General features: G+C 53.2%; 3 protein-coding genes across 4 annotated transcripts; all 3 read right to left on the bottom strand.

Annotated features, from left to right (window-relative positions):
* Positions 1-4225: 4225 nt before the first annotated feature.
* Positions 4226-10181, bottom strand: LOC121498126 (metallothionein-1). Of its 2 annotated transcripts, XM_041768146.1 has the most exons (4): positions 10135-10181; positions 5215-5270; positions 4576-4641; positions 4226-4465 (listed from the first exon to the last, which is right to left on the bottom strand). In XM_041768146.1, exons 2-4 carry the CDS (start codon positions 5240-5242, stop codon positions 4374-4376), a joined length of 186 nt encoding a protein of 61 aa, XP_041624080.1. In that variant the 5' UTR covers positions 5243-5270; positions 10135-10181; the 3' UTR covers positions 4226-4373. The 2 variants fall into 2 exon arrangements, with proteins under 2 accessions (XP_041624080.1, XP_041624079.1); XM_041768145.1 differs by lacking the exon at positions 10135-10181 and having other exon boundaries at positions 5215-5367.
* LOC121498128 (metallothionein-1) lies at positions 8547-10233 on the bottom strand. Its single transcript, XM_041768147.1, has 3 exons — positions 10084-10233; positions 9445-9510; positions 8547-8793 (listed from the first exon to the last, which is right to left on the bottom strand). The coding sequence occupies exons 1-3, from the start codon at positions 10109-10111 to the stop codon at positions 8702-8704; spliced, it is 186 nt and encodes a 61-aa protein (XP_041624081.1). The 5' UTR covers positions 10112-10233; the 3' UTR covers positions 8547-8701.
* A 3907-nt stretch (positions 10234-14140) lies between these two features.
* Positions 14141-15125, bottom strand: LOC121498129 (metallothionein-2). The gene is made up of 3 exons (XM_041768148.1): positions 14979-15125; positions 14621-14686; positions 14141-14407 (listed from the first exon to the last, which is right to left on the bottom strand). The coding sequence occupies exons 1-3, from the start codon at positions 15004-15006 to the stop codon at positions 14316-14318; spliced, it is 186 nt and encodes a 61-aa protein (XP_041624082.1). The 5' UTR covers positions 15007-15125; the 3' UTR covers positions 14141-14315.
* Positions 15126-16142: the final 1017 nt, after the last annotated feature.

Genomic DNA, 16142 nt, shown 5'->3' on the forward strand with positions numbered 1-16142 from the left:
ACCCACCAACTTCTATACCAAACTCCCCATCCCTGCTAGATAGAAGAGTCTGCAGAGGGAGGGAGAGGGGTAGGAAGGAACTGGGTATGGTGGTGGGATGGGGGCTGGTGGGTGAGGGAAGCGAGGCAGCCTCAATCAAAGACTTCATGGCTTTGCCTCCAGGGTGGGAGGCTGGTGTGGGCCTTCAGCCAGCCAGGAGTGGCCTCAGGGATCACTCTGAAAGGGCGGCTTAGTGGGTATTGTGATGCCGTAGGCGGGGCCTGGGGAGTGTCCCATGGGGATACTGGTGATTCAGTCTCTCCTCCACCCTCCTCCCTGGGGCTCTGAGCAGACTTGCTTGATCGCACCTGCACGCGGGCACTCTGAGAGACCTCCAGTGAGCCCCCTCATACCTCTTCCCCACTACTGGGCTTCTACCATTATCCTGGACCCCCCTCTCTCCCTCTAGCTCCAGGAGCTGAAATCATCCTCAGATTAGCGAGATTCTCCCAAGGTGCAAGGAAGAAACATGGCTTTTGTTGATGGCAGCAGGGTGTGCTTATCTGCAGGGTGTGCCAAGTATTTCCCCATCCACTGTCCACCCTCCCCTCCATCAGCCAGGCAGAGGGTGAGGACCCAATAGCATCTGGTTGGAGAGGGCAGGAGGCCACTGGATGTGTTCCCCAGGTTCCCTTGCAAGGTTGGATGCCACCTGAAGGTCACAGCTCTTGCTGGGGCATCCTCTTCTTCAGCTACAGCTATTCTCTGTCCAGGGGCAGCGCTTCCTCTGGCTTTTCAGGTGTGAGCCTAATGATGCCTCCACTGCTTCACATCTTTTCTTCAGTTTTCTTCATTCTTCCAACTCCTTGGGGCACCTGGTGGCTCAGTGGTTGAGTGTCTGCCTTCGGCTCGAGTAGTGATCCCTGGGGTCCCAGTATCGAGTCCCACATCTGGCTCCCCACAGGGAGCCTGCTTCTCCCTCTGCCTATGTCTCTGCCTCTCTCTCTCTCTCTCTCTCTCTCGAATACATAAATAAAATCTTTTTAAAAATTCTTACAAGTCCTTGCTTCAAAAAAAAACAAAAACAAAAACAAAAACAAAAACCAAAACAAAAAAACCCTCTTTATAAAATTCTCCCAAATGGCTCACTGGTTTCCTGCCTGGGATTTACTGGCATCTAACCCACAGAGTCAGTCTGGGATCTCTACAGGGGCCCACCTCCCACTAGGAAATCCAACGGTGACCAGCTATGCCTCCTCCCCACCCCAGCCTGCTGGGGCCTTTGGGTCTGGGACAAGAAGTGAAGACCTTAGGGGACAGGCTAGAATTCATTCACAAGAGCCTGTGGCCAGTGGCAGAGATGGGGGTGTCTGAGGGCAGCAGAAGCAGTGATAACAGTTGTGCCAACTGTGGCAGTCCAGCCAGATTGCTCCTGGGACAGAACCTGCTGTTTGCCTTCCCCCAGCACCATGGCTCCTGCCCCATTCTCAGGGCCTTATTCTCCATCCTTCTGATCAGTTCCAAAGTCCCCATTTACCCTTTCAATGAATTTCTTTGTTACCTAATTTGGCTAGAATCCATTTCTGTTGCTGTCATTGAAGGGGTCCTAATTGATACAGGATTCCCTTTTAGGATTCAAAGGGACATAAATTGTTACCCAGGACTCTTCCGAACAGCAGGTGTTCAGCTCTCTGATCCCTGGAAGACTGAGATGAACAGCAATCTCATAGAAAACAAATCTGTAGGGGCACCTGGGTGGCTCAATTGGTTGAGCATCCAACTCTTGATTTTGGTTCAGGTCATGATCTCAGGATCTTGAGATTGAGCCCGACATTGCGCTCCTCACTCAGCACAGAGTCTGCTTGAGATTCTCTCCCTCTCCCTCTGCCTGTCCCTCCTGCTCATGCTCCCCCCCACTAACAAATAAATAAATAAAGTCTTAAAGAAAAAGAAATGAAAACAAATCTGTAGCTTGGTCTAATCATCCTCATGGCTCCTATTAAGGTGGGTTTTTTATTGTTCCCATAACATAGCTCCAGTTATGGTATGAGCCATAAAACAAAAGTTACCTTTTGTTCCTGCCAACTTCATCTTGAATTTCTGCTTCTCAGGGGGAGAGGATCTGACTGGTTCATCTAATACTAAGCATCTGCATTGGTCAGGGGTGTCATGCCAGCCTCCCCCTCTTCCCCTGAAGAGTTAACTCTCTACTTGTCCAGCCTACCCACCAGTTTTCCAATTAGTTCTGGCCAAAAAAGTACCCATATGAAGGAAGGAAGGAAGGAAGGAAGGAAGGAAGGAAGGAAGGAAGGAAGGAAGGAAGGAAGGGAGGTTTTCTATCTCCCAGTCAGATTGAATCACACCCTCCTCCAAAGCTTTCACACCTCTAAGCTTGTCTCACACTTGACCTATCCCAGAGTCTTCTCTGTCTTCTCCAAAAGGCAGATACATGGACTCCTTGTCACTCTGCCCCAGTTCAGCAACTGCATCTTGAAATGGTAAATAAATGCTCCCTGAATTCAACAGGGACTTGAATAAGCCTTCCTCCAGCAAAGGGATTGGGATGTGTGTGTGTGTGTGTGTGTGTGTGTGTGTGTGTGTGTGTGTCTTCCTCTACACCCAGCACAATGGTTTACTTATAGTAGGAGTCCAATAAGTGCTCTTTGAATCTAGTAGAGAGCATTTATGGATCACCTACTGATTGTCAGATACCGTGCCTGGCTCAGAGGGAAGTAGCACCTTCTGAGCACTTATTTTGTACCAGGGACTGTGCCAGCCACGTTTAACCTCACAACAACCCTATGGGTAGGCACTATTACTGCCTCCACTTTACAGATGAGAAATATGAGGCACCAACAGACCATATAACTTGCCTAAGTATTAGAGCTATGGTCCTAGCCAGGCAGTCTGGCCCCAGAGCAGCCATGCTTAACTGCTTTACCATCATCAAGGTATTAACTTCTAGAATTAAATGAGGCATTCTGATGTGGCCATATCATTAAAAAAAAATCTATTCTACATTAATCTGTCTAACTGACACCATAATGGTCATGTCCCCACCCATCTCTTGGGAAGATAGGGCTGAAGTAAGGATGCCACTTCACACATGACTTAAAAAATAAAAAGCTGCAAGCCGGGTCATGGTGTTTATGAGGCCAAATGAAAACATTCTGTACCCTTCCATGGAGCAGATTAGCAGCTGTGAGTCCCAAAAGCAGAGTTGTGAAATATCTGGGCACATTTGTGCCTGTGGCACCAGGAGTTCCAGACCAAAGAAGGCACTAGCCCATTACACTGCTGCCCAAGAGCCACAAGGTCTGTGCCAGGCTCTCCCCAGGAAACGGTGGCAGGGACACCATCTCACCCACACTGGGGTGGTGTTTCCGTAGTAAGAGCCTCCAAGGGGGCTGGCTGCCTTTTCAGCCTGATTTGGTCTCTGTGAAAACATTTCCCACATCCTGTGGGGCAAGGCCTGCTCGCCTCTCCTTCCATAGACTGACAAGAACTGGGAACCTTCAAGTCCCCTGGGCCCCCAGGAGGACAGCCACATCTTGGAGTTGGCTTCACATTCATTTGGGGTGGAAAGATCTACCGGCAGAGGCTCATTTCATTCGCTAAATGTTCCATGTGCCACCCTCAGTGGGCTAGGAACTTAGGTACTTCTTAGAATCCAAGTTCCCCAGCCCATCTTACACCTAAGAAATAGAAATGGTAAGGGGGAAATGGGACAGTGGTGTGGCACTCCCAACCTAAGCATTTGTAGCGCAACCAGGTTGCAAGTCAAGCAGATGAATGAGACATATGGTCTCTGCTCTCTCTTTTCCAAAGTGAACTTAGAACATCCCCTCACATGCTTATCCACACATCAGGATCTCTGCTTCAGTTGTCACCTCAGACAGGAACGCAGCTCTCCGTACCAGGTCTCCTGGCTTGGGCTCACCCAACAGCATTGTTACATTCTGTGATTTTTTGATTCAGTGATGATCTGTCCTCAGCAGTCTGTAAGCGCCAGGTTACCTCAACACTGAGAACCCAATGCTTATGTATCCAGTAGATGCACCATAGGTGGCCGTGGAGTGAGTGTAGGCAGTGACACAGATACTGACACAGATGCCAGACCACAGAAAACCTTGCCCTGTCCCCACTTCCTATGCCTACCCCACCCCTAACTTCCCCCAAAGCAGTTTCACCTACACCCCAACTAGAATCAAGTCCCATCTTCCCAACACACCACCAGACACTTGGAGCCAGAAAAGTCTAGATGAATTTATTGTCGTTCAAAGATTTCATAGAAACAGGAATGTAGCAACTGGATCAGGGTAGAATGAAAAAGTAAAAAACTGCAGGTTTATGCATGTTGCTCTATTTACATCAGGAACGGATGTTCTCACACATCAGGCACAGCAGCTGCACTTGTCCGATGCGCCTTTGCAGATGCAGCCCTGGGCACACTTGGCACAGCCCACAGGGCAGCAGGAGCAGCAGCCTGGGGCAGAAAGGCCAGAGGGTCAAAGCATTGTCAGGGACCCTCTCCAGCCCCACCACCTCCTGACCCAGTCCAGTCCCCAGATCCCTACAAGACCCCACCAGACTCACTCTTCTTGCAGGAGGTGCATTTGCACTCCTTGCATTTGCAGGAGCCAGCGCACGTGCAGGAGCCACCTGCAAGGGAGAGAGGAGCAGTGAGCAGGGGAGCCATGTAGAAGCCACAGCAGTCGGGTTGCAAAGCCTCCCTGCAGCCTTGGGTCAGTGCCCAGGACTGGAGCACCTTTCTCACTGGGCGCAGGTAATGGAAGCCAGGGAAGGAAGCCCCACTCGCTCGCTCCTGGAGCTAGGAAGGGTAGGTCCCCTCCGGAGAGGGCTCCTCAAGGCTGAGGCTGGCGGCCAGGACCCCGGTCTTGAACCCTGAGGAGGCAAAGTCCCCACCTGCCATCAAGTCTCGGCAGCCCCGAGACCTGGACAGGGCACTGGGTCCCAGGCCAGCAGCCATCCTCCCCCCCCCCCCCAGCAGGGGACCTCGACGTGACCGCAGCACCCCCAACTCTCTACAGCCTAGGCGACGGGAGGAGAGACATGCTCTGCGGAGCTGGGCGAAGGCGCGGAGACCAGCTCGTGCGGACTCAGGAGTCGACTTCGGCCCCAGCTCAAACACCTGCCCCGCCCGCCCCAGGACGCAGGTCCGGGCCCGGGAAGCGTGGCTCCCCGGAGGAGCTTTGCAGAGCCCGGGGTCCGTACCGGTGGAGCAGGAGCAGTCGGGGTCCATCTCGAGCCGAGGCGAGGCGAGGCGAGGCCGCAGGTCCCAGGCAGACGACACGGAGAGGCAGCGCCCGGGCCGGAGACAGGGTGCAGCGGGCCCCGCCGGCGGCCTTTATGGGCGGCGCGGGCGGCCCGGGCGCAGAGGCCCCGCCCCCGGCCTTGCACCCGCCCCGCGGGGAGCGCGCGGCCCGCCGCGTCCTTGGCCGCGCTGAGTGCAGCCCCGCGGGCCGGGCGCACGAGTCCCCGCGGGCGGCTGAGCTCGCTGCGCCGCGTGCCCGGGGGCTGCGCGCCGGGTGGCCCGCGGGGGCCCGGCCCCGACGCCGCCCGCCGGTCGGCGTCCCGGGGTCGGCAGCGGGCCCCGGTCCCGGGTGTTCCGGGCCCCCGGCGCCTGGGTCCTCGCCGCCCTCCCCGCCTCGGCCCCCGTGCACCTGGTGTCCCCGGGGTCGCCGTTTCCCGGATCCGTGTGCAAACCCGGCCTCCCCCTCGTGACCTGGGCCTGGGGTGGGGGTGGGGGTGGGAGGGGGGGGCCGGGGGAGGAGGGTGGGCGTGCGGAGCGACCCGAGAGAGCTGTGTGCAGAGGACTCGTGGCGATGTGACCTTTGCCTCCCCTGGCGTGTCTTCTCCGTGTCCCCACGTGGGGCTGGCCTTTCAGGACCTTTCATCCTGTACACCGTGGGGACTGGACCGCTGCCTCTTTCCGTTCTGCACGGCCCAACGGATTGTGCAGGTCCTTCTTTGCGTTAAAACTAATGCTGCCCGGGGGCTGCCCTCTGGGGCATCTGACTCCTGGCCCGTTCCCAAAGAATGAGGTAACCACAAAGGAGGGATCCTTTTAGGTGATATAGAGACCTGGCTTTAAATAACAAAGTAAGAACAGTGGTTATTTCCCTTTCAACATTCCAAGAATTACATAGTGTTTAGTGACCCCCTCCTCCTCCTCTCCCTGCTGGGCATAGCCTGTCTAGGTCCCTACCTTGCACCCTCTCCAGCCTCTCTTGTAGCCATCATCCCGGTGAGCTCAGGCTTCTGGCTCCCTTCCTTTCCTTCTACCCACCAAGGTTGAAGAGATGTGTGGGCACGTTTGTCCTGGTTCTCCTATGCCTAAACTTCTAGGTGCTTTCCTGAGCCCTGCTAGTTCACCCCACTCAGGATGGAGGTTCCCCAAGCACGGGGTACCCCCCCCCCCCCAGAAAAGGGTTCTTTTTAGATGATAGGCCAACCTGGCCTCAAATAACAAACCAAAACAACTGGTTCTGTCTCTTTCAGTATTCCTGACAACTACATAGTGTTTAGTCTGTTCGAGTCTTTTGCTTATCACTTGGCTATTTGAACCCTAACAGCAATCCTAAAGAGTACAATAGTTATGAGCCAGTTTCCCAAAGGCAAAAGTTTAAGCCTAAGGAGTTTAAGACTACTAACCCAGGGTCACAGTGCTGGAAGGTGGTACCCTAGATCTGCTTCCAGCCATTCCAGGAAGGAAGGAAATTAAATGATAAAGCTTCCCTTGCACCTGGAGGTATGTCTTTTGTACCTCTCTACTGTTTCAAGCTCAATCCTGGGAATGACAAAGTGATACAAAAGGTAGATAGATAGATAGATAGATAGATAGATAGATAGATGATAGATAGATATGATTTTGTAGCAACTTTCAGTGACATGAGCAGCCAGTTGAGGCGAGCAGGTGAGATCAGCTGTAGTATATAGGTTTACAACTCTGACTAGGAGCTGTGTGACCTTGGGTAGTTTGTTTAACCTCTCTGGAAACTGGCACAGTCACTTCAGCCCCTGCATGTTCACTCTCTTGCTGGTTCTTGTACAGATCAAATGACATAAAGGATAGGAAAGACTCTTGTGTCTGTCCAAACGCTGTGGCACCATCCTGTCCCTAGCGGCTTATTGCTGGTCATCCACACTCCTCCTGACCCCAGGTCAGCAAGTTTCCAATTCCATCTCTAGCCTCTAACCCAGGATAATACTTCCAAACCAATGAGCCTTCCCCTGGAGTTTGTTGTGAGCTAAAAGTAGTCTCTCTCCACAAATGTCAGTGTGAATGTATTAGTGACCATAATAGCCAGTGTTTATTAAACCCTAGTTAGAAGCCAGGCCACTATCTCATTGAATTTCCCACATTGCAATATAATCTCCTTTCTATAAATGAAGAAATGGAAGCTCGGCTGTACCAACAAGTTGCCTAGTTTGTATGGCCAGGAAGAGGAAAAGAAGGCTGTGAACCTGGCTTGCCTGACACCAGAGCCCATGCCCTGGACACACACCACCTCCTGAAATCCCCATTCATACCAGGCACCTGTGGGCAAGCACGGTCCTGACTCCAGGTCATATGATGCCTTTTCCCTTTGATTGAACATCAAATAGCAATTCCCTCCACAAATAGCCAGGAGGACTAACCGTTGGCATTAATTACAAGTCACTCTGGGCCTCACTCCTGCCTAATGAACATCACCACCCCCTCAAGTGCAGAATCCGCCATCACCCTGGGGAGGCAGACAAAGTACTTATCTGCAACTAGTTCTCGGGTACCCTCCCTCTTGCTGGGAAATGGCTGGCCACCAGCCAAAACCCGCAGATGCCCTCAGTAGTACTGAGGACAGTGCTACTTGAGGTGGTCACACATCCTGTGAATTGTTTCTAGTGCTCAATGCACACCTTCAATGAATAAATATGCACTTCACAATTTTAAATGTTATTGTTTCTCATATTTACCGAAATTTATTGAATAAAAAAATGAGTTTCACTTATTGTGCCTTTAAAATTTTTGTTTAGTAATTTATTTTGCCAAAGTTTAAATCTGCTAGAAAATAAAAATGGGTCCCGAGTGTTTTAGAAGCAAGCCCTGTATATAAAAGTCTCACAAGTGGAGAATTGGATTCCATCCCAAGCACTTTAAGATTTTAAGTAATCTCTCCACCCAACATGGGTCTTTAACTTAGAACCCCAAGATCAAGAGTCCCACACTCCAACTGAGCCAGCCAGGTGCCTCTCCTGAGTACTTTTGCTGAGGATCTAAGTGTGGCAAGGAATCCTGAGAATAAAAGAGAAATTGAATTCTAGATCAACACTTCCAAGGAGAGTAGAGGGAAACCGTGTCCACCCCATAACCCTATGTCATCCAAATGCTTCATTTTCAGTCAAGAAACTGCTGGAAAGGTAACTTGACTTGCATAAAGCAGTTTGTTAGGGGCCAATACAGGAGTCCAGAACCCAGGTATCTGTGCTTCCAGTCCAATGCCCCCCCCCACCACAATGGGTTTGAAGTCCCTATTTCCAAAGCACACAAAGGAAAACAGCCAGAATAAATTCAACAATTTTTAATTTAATTCATGTATTTTATACAAACAGGAATGTAGAAAACAAGTCAGAGTAATATGAAAAAAATGCTTTAAAACTGCAGGTTTGTACATGTTGCTTGCTCTATATACATCAGGAACAGGTGTTCTCACACATCACATCAGGCACAGCAGCTGCACTTGTCCGATGCACCCTTGCAGATGCAGCCCTGGGCACACTTGGCACAGCCCACCGGGCAGCAGGAGCAGCAACCTGAGGGAGAAAGACCAGAACGTCAGAGCATGCCAGAGATCACCACACCCCCCTGCAGGCCCAGCCCAGGTCCTGCCCCCAGCCCCGGAGGACCCTGGCTTGAGGATGGCATGCTGTCCCTAGACACCTGGGTCTTACCCATTAGGAAAAGGCTGCCCTGCCCCCATCAAATAGCAGGACAGAGCAGAATGCCTGGACACAGTGACAGGGTTTCCAGGGACAATGTAGGTTAGTCCCTTGTCCCTAGGACCACAGTGAAGTGAGGAAGTCCTCAAGAGAGGGGGCACCCCCTGCCTAGCAGCTCCCAGGAGGGCCAGGGAAGTACTGCAGTCACCAAACTCACAAAGTGCTTCAGTATGAAAGGGATTAAGAAAGCTGAATGGGCAGGCAGGAGACCTAGTTCTAGTACCAGGTCATTGCCTTGATTGGTGGGAACCTTCTGGGCTTGCTTTGTTTCCCCGTTCTAGGTTCTAGAACGGGATTGGGACTCAATCATGTACATGCCCTTTGGGCTCCAATTCTGGAGTCAAGGGCTCAAGGCAGGGGAAGCAGAGAGGCTGGATCAGCTCTTGCCTGCTGACCTCTGTGCTCCCCCACGTCCCCGACCCAGACATCACCGCAAATCCCCACCCAAGACCCCACCAGACTCACTCTTCTTGCAGGAGGTGCATTTGCACTCCTTGCATTTGCAGGAGCCAGCGCACGTGCAGGAGCCACCTGCAAGGGAGAGAGGAGCAGTGAGCAGGGGAGCCATGTAGAAGCCACAGCAGTCGGGTTGCAAAGCCTCCCTGCAGCCTTGGGTCAGTGCCCAGGACTGGAGCACCTTTCTCACTGGGCGCAGGTAATGGAAGCCAGGGAAGGAAGCCCCACTCGCTCGCTCCTGGAGCTAGGAAGGGTAGGTCCCCTCCGGAGAGGGCTCCTCAAGGCTGAGGCTGGCGGCCAGGACCCCGGTCTTGAACCCTGAGGAGGCAAGATCCCCACCTGCCATCAAGTCTCGGCAGCCCCGAGATCTGGACAGGGCACTGGGTCCCAGGCCAGCAGCCATCCTCCCCCCCCCCCCAGCAGGGGACCTCGACGTGACCGCAGCACCCCCAACTCTCTACAGCCTAGGCGACGGGAGGAGAGACATGCTCTGCGGAGCTGGGCGAAGGCGCGGCGACCAGCTCGTGCGGACTCGGGAGTCGACTTCGGCCCCAGCTCCAAACACCTGCCCCGCCCGCCCCAGGACGCAGGTCCGGGCCCGGGAAGCGTGGCTCCCCGGAGGAGCTTTGCAGAGCCCGGGGTCCGTACCGGTGGAGCAGGAGCAGTCGGGGTCCATCTCGAGCCGAGGTGAGCCGAGGCGAGGCGAGGCCGGAGGTCCCAGGCAGACGACACGGAGAGGCAGCGCCCGGGCCGGAGACAGGGTGCAGCGGGCCCCGCCGGCGGCCTTTATGGGCGGCGCGGGCGGCCCGGGCGCAGAGGCCCCGCCCCCGGCCTTGCACCCGCCCCGCGGGGAGCGCGCGGCCCGCCGCGTCCTTGGCCGCGCTGAGTGCAGCCCCGCGGGCCGGGCGCACGAGTCCCCGCGGGCGGCTGAGCTCGCTGCGCCGCGTGCCCGGGGACTGCCCGCCGGTCGGCGTCCCGGGGTCGGCAGCGGGCCCCGGTCCCGGGTGTTCCGGGCCCCCGGCGCCTGGGTCCTTCCTCGCCGCCCTCCCCGCCTCGGCCCCCGTGCACCTGGTGTCCCCGGGGTCGCCGTTTCCCGGATCCGTGTGCAAACCCGGCCTCCCCCTCGCGACCTTTGCCTCCCCTGGCGTGTCTTCTCCGTGTCCCCACGGGGGGGGGGGGCTGTCGTTATTTCTGTTTCAACGTTAGAGAATTACATAGCATTTAGTATGTGCCAGGCCGTGTTATATTCACTTTTGATTTGTGTGCCCTCCCAAAGACCCCAAAAGGGAATTACTACTTTTGAGCCCTTTTTGTTAACGGATAACTACAACACAGAAGTCTAAATTACTTGCACAAAGTCCTACAACTAGGAAGTTGTACACTGTTGAGTCCAGTCAGCTTCCCAAGGGAAAGAGAACGTCTGTGATAAGCCTGATTTTGGCCTAGGAATGTCTACACTTCTCTCTCTACTGCTTGAAACCTTTTCAAATAAGAGTAGGCTCTATGGACTCCTGGGTGGCTCAGTGGTTGAGCATCTGTGCTCAGCCCAGGGCGTGGTCCCGGGATCAAGCCCCACTTTGGACTCCCTGCATGGAGCCTGCTTCTCCCTCTCCCGTGTCTCTGCCTCTCTCTGTGTGTGTCTTTCATGAATAAATAAATAAACCTTAATAAAAAAAGAGTAGGCTCTATGTGAACTGTGAGTAGCACAAAAAGTGATCCATAAGTGAAATATATATATATTTATATATTGTATTAGTATATACTAGATATGCTTTTCTGGCTATCTTCTATGTCTAGAATAAGACTGATTCTCATTTTTGGTAATGATGAACAGTTTGCTTTTAATATAAATTAAAGAAAATATGGATCATTTCAAAGTACAATGTTAAAATATGGTGTAGGTAGTAAAAGCATTGGTGGGTATCTTTTGGTATCTGATATAAGGCAGAGAGCATCTTCCTTGTGACGTTATAAATGTAAAGCAGATCACAATGTTGTGGGGGAGATTGAATGATTCTCTCTGGCCCATAGGTCATATTCTTATGTGGTTGATAAAGACCACACAGGAAACAAAACTGGGCACCCCAGCCGGGCTTATTTGTCTGGAGGTAAATAAATATCCCTTATGCTATACATAATAATAATAAAGTAATAGCTAATATTAATAGACACTTATCACATTTGAGGCACTGTTCTAAGTGTATTAATTCACTCAATCCTTTGAATCAGATCACCCCCTTTTTTTGCCCTTTTTAGAGTGAAGGAAGCTAAACCAGCCATAGAGGTTTATTTTCTTAAATTTTAAAAAATATTTTATTTGGTTATTTGAGAGAGTGAGCATGAGAGTGAAGCAGCAGGGGGAGAGGCTGACGGAGAGGGAGAAGCAGATACCCTGCTGAGCAGAAAGCTCAATGCTATGGGGGGTTGGATCCCAGGACCTTGGGATCCCGATCAGAGCCAAAGGCAGACCCTTAACTGACTGAGCCACCCAGGCACTCCTCAGAGAGGTTTGTGTCACCCAGCTATAAGTGACTCAGGTGGGACTTACACTCTTATGGACTGACTGCAGCATCATGCTCTCACCCACCCCCTGCACCGTGACTTCATGTGAAAGGTGAGGACACTGAACATCTGGTACAGAGGCTGTGGGAAGAGCACTGAGCTGGCAGTCAGATCTTCTCTATTAGCTTTGTGACCTCGCTGGACTTCAGTTCCCCATCTGTCAACTATGGGCATAAGTGGCCCATCTCCAAAGGCCCTTCCACCTTTCAATAATGAGAAGCAATATTTAGCACCCAGTGACAGGGCATGAGGCCAGTTGCCTAGGTTCAGACCCCTGACTTGGACCTGTGTGACCTCAGGCAGGTTGCTTAACCTCTCTGAAGACAGCACAATGACTACAGCCCCTGCATGTTCACTCTTTCACTGGTTTCTGTACAGATAAAATGACATAATGGATGGGAAAGACTTCTGTGTCTGTCCAAATGCTTGTCCCTGGGGACATTGTGTAGGGGTACCTACACTCTCCCTAGATTTTCATTCCAATTCTTAACCTCCAACCCAGAATAATGCTTCCAAATTAATGACCCTTTCCTCAATAGCTTGTTGGAATCCAACAGGATTCCCTCTTCATAAATGTCAGTGTGGACATAATGACCAGTTTATTAAGCCCTGGCCAGGAGCCAGGACCCTGTCATTTGATCCCCACATAGAGATAGATTCTCCTTTCTACAAATGAAGAAATGGAGGTTCAGTGAGTTTGAGCAGCTTGCTTGGGCCATACCACCTGTGGCATAATAGGCTGTGAACCCATCTTGCCTGACACCAGAGCCCATGCCCTGGACACACGCTGCCTTCTGAAATCCCTATCACACCAGGCACCAGTGGGCAAGCACGGTCCTGACTCTGGGCCACATGACTCCTTTGATTGAACATCAAGTAACAATTCCCTCCACAAATAGCCAGGAGGACTAACCGTTGGCATTAATTACAAGTCACTCTGGGCTCACTCCTGCCTAAATGAACACCACCGCCCCCTCCAAACACAGAATCGGCCACCATCCTGCAGAGGCAGACATGAAGTGCCTCATCTGAAACTAGTTCTCAGGTACCCTCCCTCTTACTGGCAAATGGCTGGGCACTTCCCTCCAGTTCCTTGGTCACTTTGTTGGTTTCAAGTTGCCAAGGACAACTGGATCTGGGAGGGACAGAGTCCAGCCTGACCTAGGGAGGAACTTCCAAAGTTTCAGAGCCAGGTCACAACAGGGAGCTCTCAGGGGTACTGGGTGTCTCCAGTCAGTGGCACAGTGGCAGGGAGAAGCCAAGTTCCCTGGGCCTGCGGTATGTGTGTGTGTGTGTGTGTGTGGGGGGGGGGTTGTTATCCAGGATAGTGCTACTCAAGGTGTGAGTGGTCAATAGTACTTGGGCATTATGTGAATTCTAATGTTCAATGGACACATTCAGTGAACATATATTATTTGCAGTGTTTTAAAATCTCTAACTTTACTCGTTCAGATTATTTTTTTTAAGTTATGTATGCTGGATAGAGTAAAAAAAAAAAAATCACTCCGTTACAACAGGCATTTTTTAATAAGCCCAGGTAGGATTCAAACAGGTGAAGAGGGATCCCTGGGTGGCGCAGCGGTTTGGCGCCTGCCTTTGGCCCAGGGCGCGATCCTGGAGACCCGGGATCGAATCCCATGTCAGGCTCCCGGTGCATGGAGCCTGCTTCTCCCTCTGCCTGTGTCTCTGCCTCTCTCTCTCTCTCTGTGTGTGTGACTGTCGTAAATAGATAAAAATTTAAAAAAAAAAAAAAAACAGGTGAAGAGTTATTTTCACCTCCTGTAGTCACTTTCAAGCCCAAAATCCGTAAGTAACTGAGGTTGGGCAGGGAAACCACTGGGCATAAAGTCTGAATTGACAGGGCAGCTGTCTGGCTAGGGTATAGGACTCTTGATCTCTGGGTCAGGAGTTCAAGCCTCACGTTCGGAATAGAGATTAAATAAAATTGGCACCATGCCTTCTACCCGCTGGCATAATCCTCTTCCATTTTACAGAAGGTTTAGCTTAGTTAAGTCACCTGCTTGCCCTAAGGCACTCAGTTTATTAGCAATTAACATTTGTGTACAGAAAACCGGTTTCTGCAATTCCAGTCCAATTCCCCACCGCAGCCCTCATGCGCACGCAAAAGAAAACAGAGCAAGAATAAAGTCGACAGCTTTTATTATAATTCACGTATTATTTCATAGGGAAAATAACTAGGAATGTAGTAGCAAACGGGTCAGAGTTGGACCCAAGACAAAAAGCACCAAAAAACCCCCCACAAACTGTAGGTTTGTACACGTCGCTCTATTTACATCAGGAATAGGCTCTCCCCCACATCAGGCACAGCAGCTGCACTTGTCCGATGCGCCCTTGCAGATGCAGCCCTGGGCACACTTGGCACAGCCCACGGGGCAGCAGGAGCAGCAGCCTAGGAAAGAGGCGGCAGAGATGAGTGCTGGGCACACAGGATCAAGGATTCCGGTCCCCCCCCCCCCACACACACACACAGGGCGCACTGGGGAAGGCAGCACCTTCCCTAAGGAGAGGGCGTCGGCTGTTCTGTTTAAACTCCCCGCGGGGATATAGAGGGTGGAGGTGGGAGGGGGTGGGCAGGGGGTGTATTAAGAAAGATTCCACTTACTTTTCTTGCAGGAGGTGCATCTGCACTCTTTGCATTTGCAGGAGCCGGCGCACGTGCAGGAGCCCCCTGCAAGGAGAAAGGCAGGCGGTGAGAACCGTCTCTGGAGACGACTCGAACCGGGGAATGGGTGCTGGCGGCCCGGCCCGGGTTCGAGTCTCAGCCCCACCCGGACAAGCAATCAAGTCCGACCCCTTAATTGGCAAAAGGGGGGCTCGATTAACCTCGGGAGGGGTCCACCGAAAGGCTTTGGGAGAGAGCATCTAGCACCCCGAAACTGAGTGACCAAGAGAAGGCGGGGCGACAGAGACAGCTCCTCCAGCTCCGAGCCGGCACGCGGCCCCGAGCCAGATCTCCTCACCCGCGGCGCAGGAGCAGTTGGGATCCATGGCGAGAAGAGGCGGCTGGAGTCCGGGACAGCGCGCGGAGAGACGGCGGCGCTTCGGCGAGGCGTGGTGAGCGGCGCGCGGCGGGCCGCCCTTATAAGCGGCCGGGAGCCGGGGCGAGTGCAAAAGCCCGCCCGCCGCCGCCTGCGCACGCCCCGCGCTGGGTCCGGGCGGCCGCGCGGCGCGCGGGGCTGTGCACACGGCCCCGCCCCTTCGCCCCAGGTGCCGGGAAGCCGCCCCCGGGGGCCCCGGGCCACCGCGCACGAGGGAGGGCCGGGTGCAGACGGCGGCCGCCGCGGGCCCACGAGGGAGGGCCGGGTGCAGACGGCGGCCGCCGCGGGCCCAGCCCCCTCCCCCCTTCGTCTGCGTGCACACCTGGCGCCCCCCTGACCTGGGCGTGAACTCTAGTTGGCTGGGACGGGGTGGAAAGCTGGGGTGGGGGCGGGGGACGGGTTTTGGGGACGCTGCTTGGACAGAAAGATCCGTTGGGAGTGCACACAGGTTACCAACTCCTCAGTGCCTGGCACGGCTTGGCAGCTGACGCGCAGTGAGCCCAGGGGACGGTTCCGGACCGCGGGCGGCGAGTCGGGCCGGTGTCCACCGAGGGCTTTCTTACGCGGCACAGACTAGCAAGCACGGCATCAGCTGACTCTCAGTCATTCCCCTAACGAGTGTTGAAACGGTGTCACTTAGGCCGGGTCCCCAAAGCGGGCTCAATACCTAACCTAACTGCAGTTTCAGCCTCTCCCAGAAATGTGAGCCCGAAGGGTCGGTCAGGAATGTTCTGGTCAGCGTCACGCTCACGAGGCTTCTGTCCCGGGGTCCTTTCTAGTTCCCCAGGGAAGAGGAAGTAATCCACCTAATGAGACCCCCCCCCCCCCCGCCCTTCTACCTCAGGGACTAAAACAATCTTTTCCTTTCCTTTGCTCAAAACATTCTTGCCCCACTCTCTTTCCTATAAAAACTTTCCATTTTGTACAGAGTTGCCTCAGAGTTCCCCTGCACTTGCAAGATGAAATGCTGCCTGATGAATGAATCCTTAACAAAGCCAATTGGATCTTCAGATGGACTCAGTGGAATTTTGTTTTTTTTTTTTTAATTTATGATAGTCACAGAGAGAGAGAGGCAGAGACACAGGC

This window comes from Vulpes lagopus, chromosome 8, assembly GCF_018345385.1.
Source record: "Vulpes lagopus strain Blue_001 chromosome 8, ASM1834538v1, whole genome shotgun sequence".
Taxonomy (NCBI): domain Eukaryota; kingdom Metazoa; phylum Chordata; class Mammalia; order Carnivora; family Canidae; genus Vulpes; species Vulpes lagopus.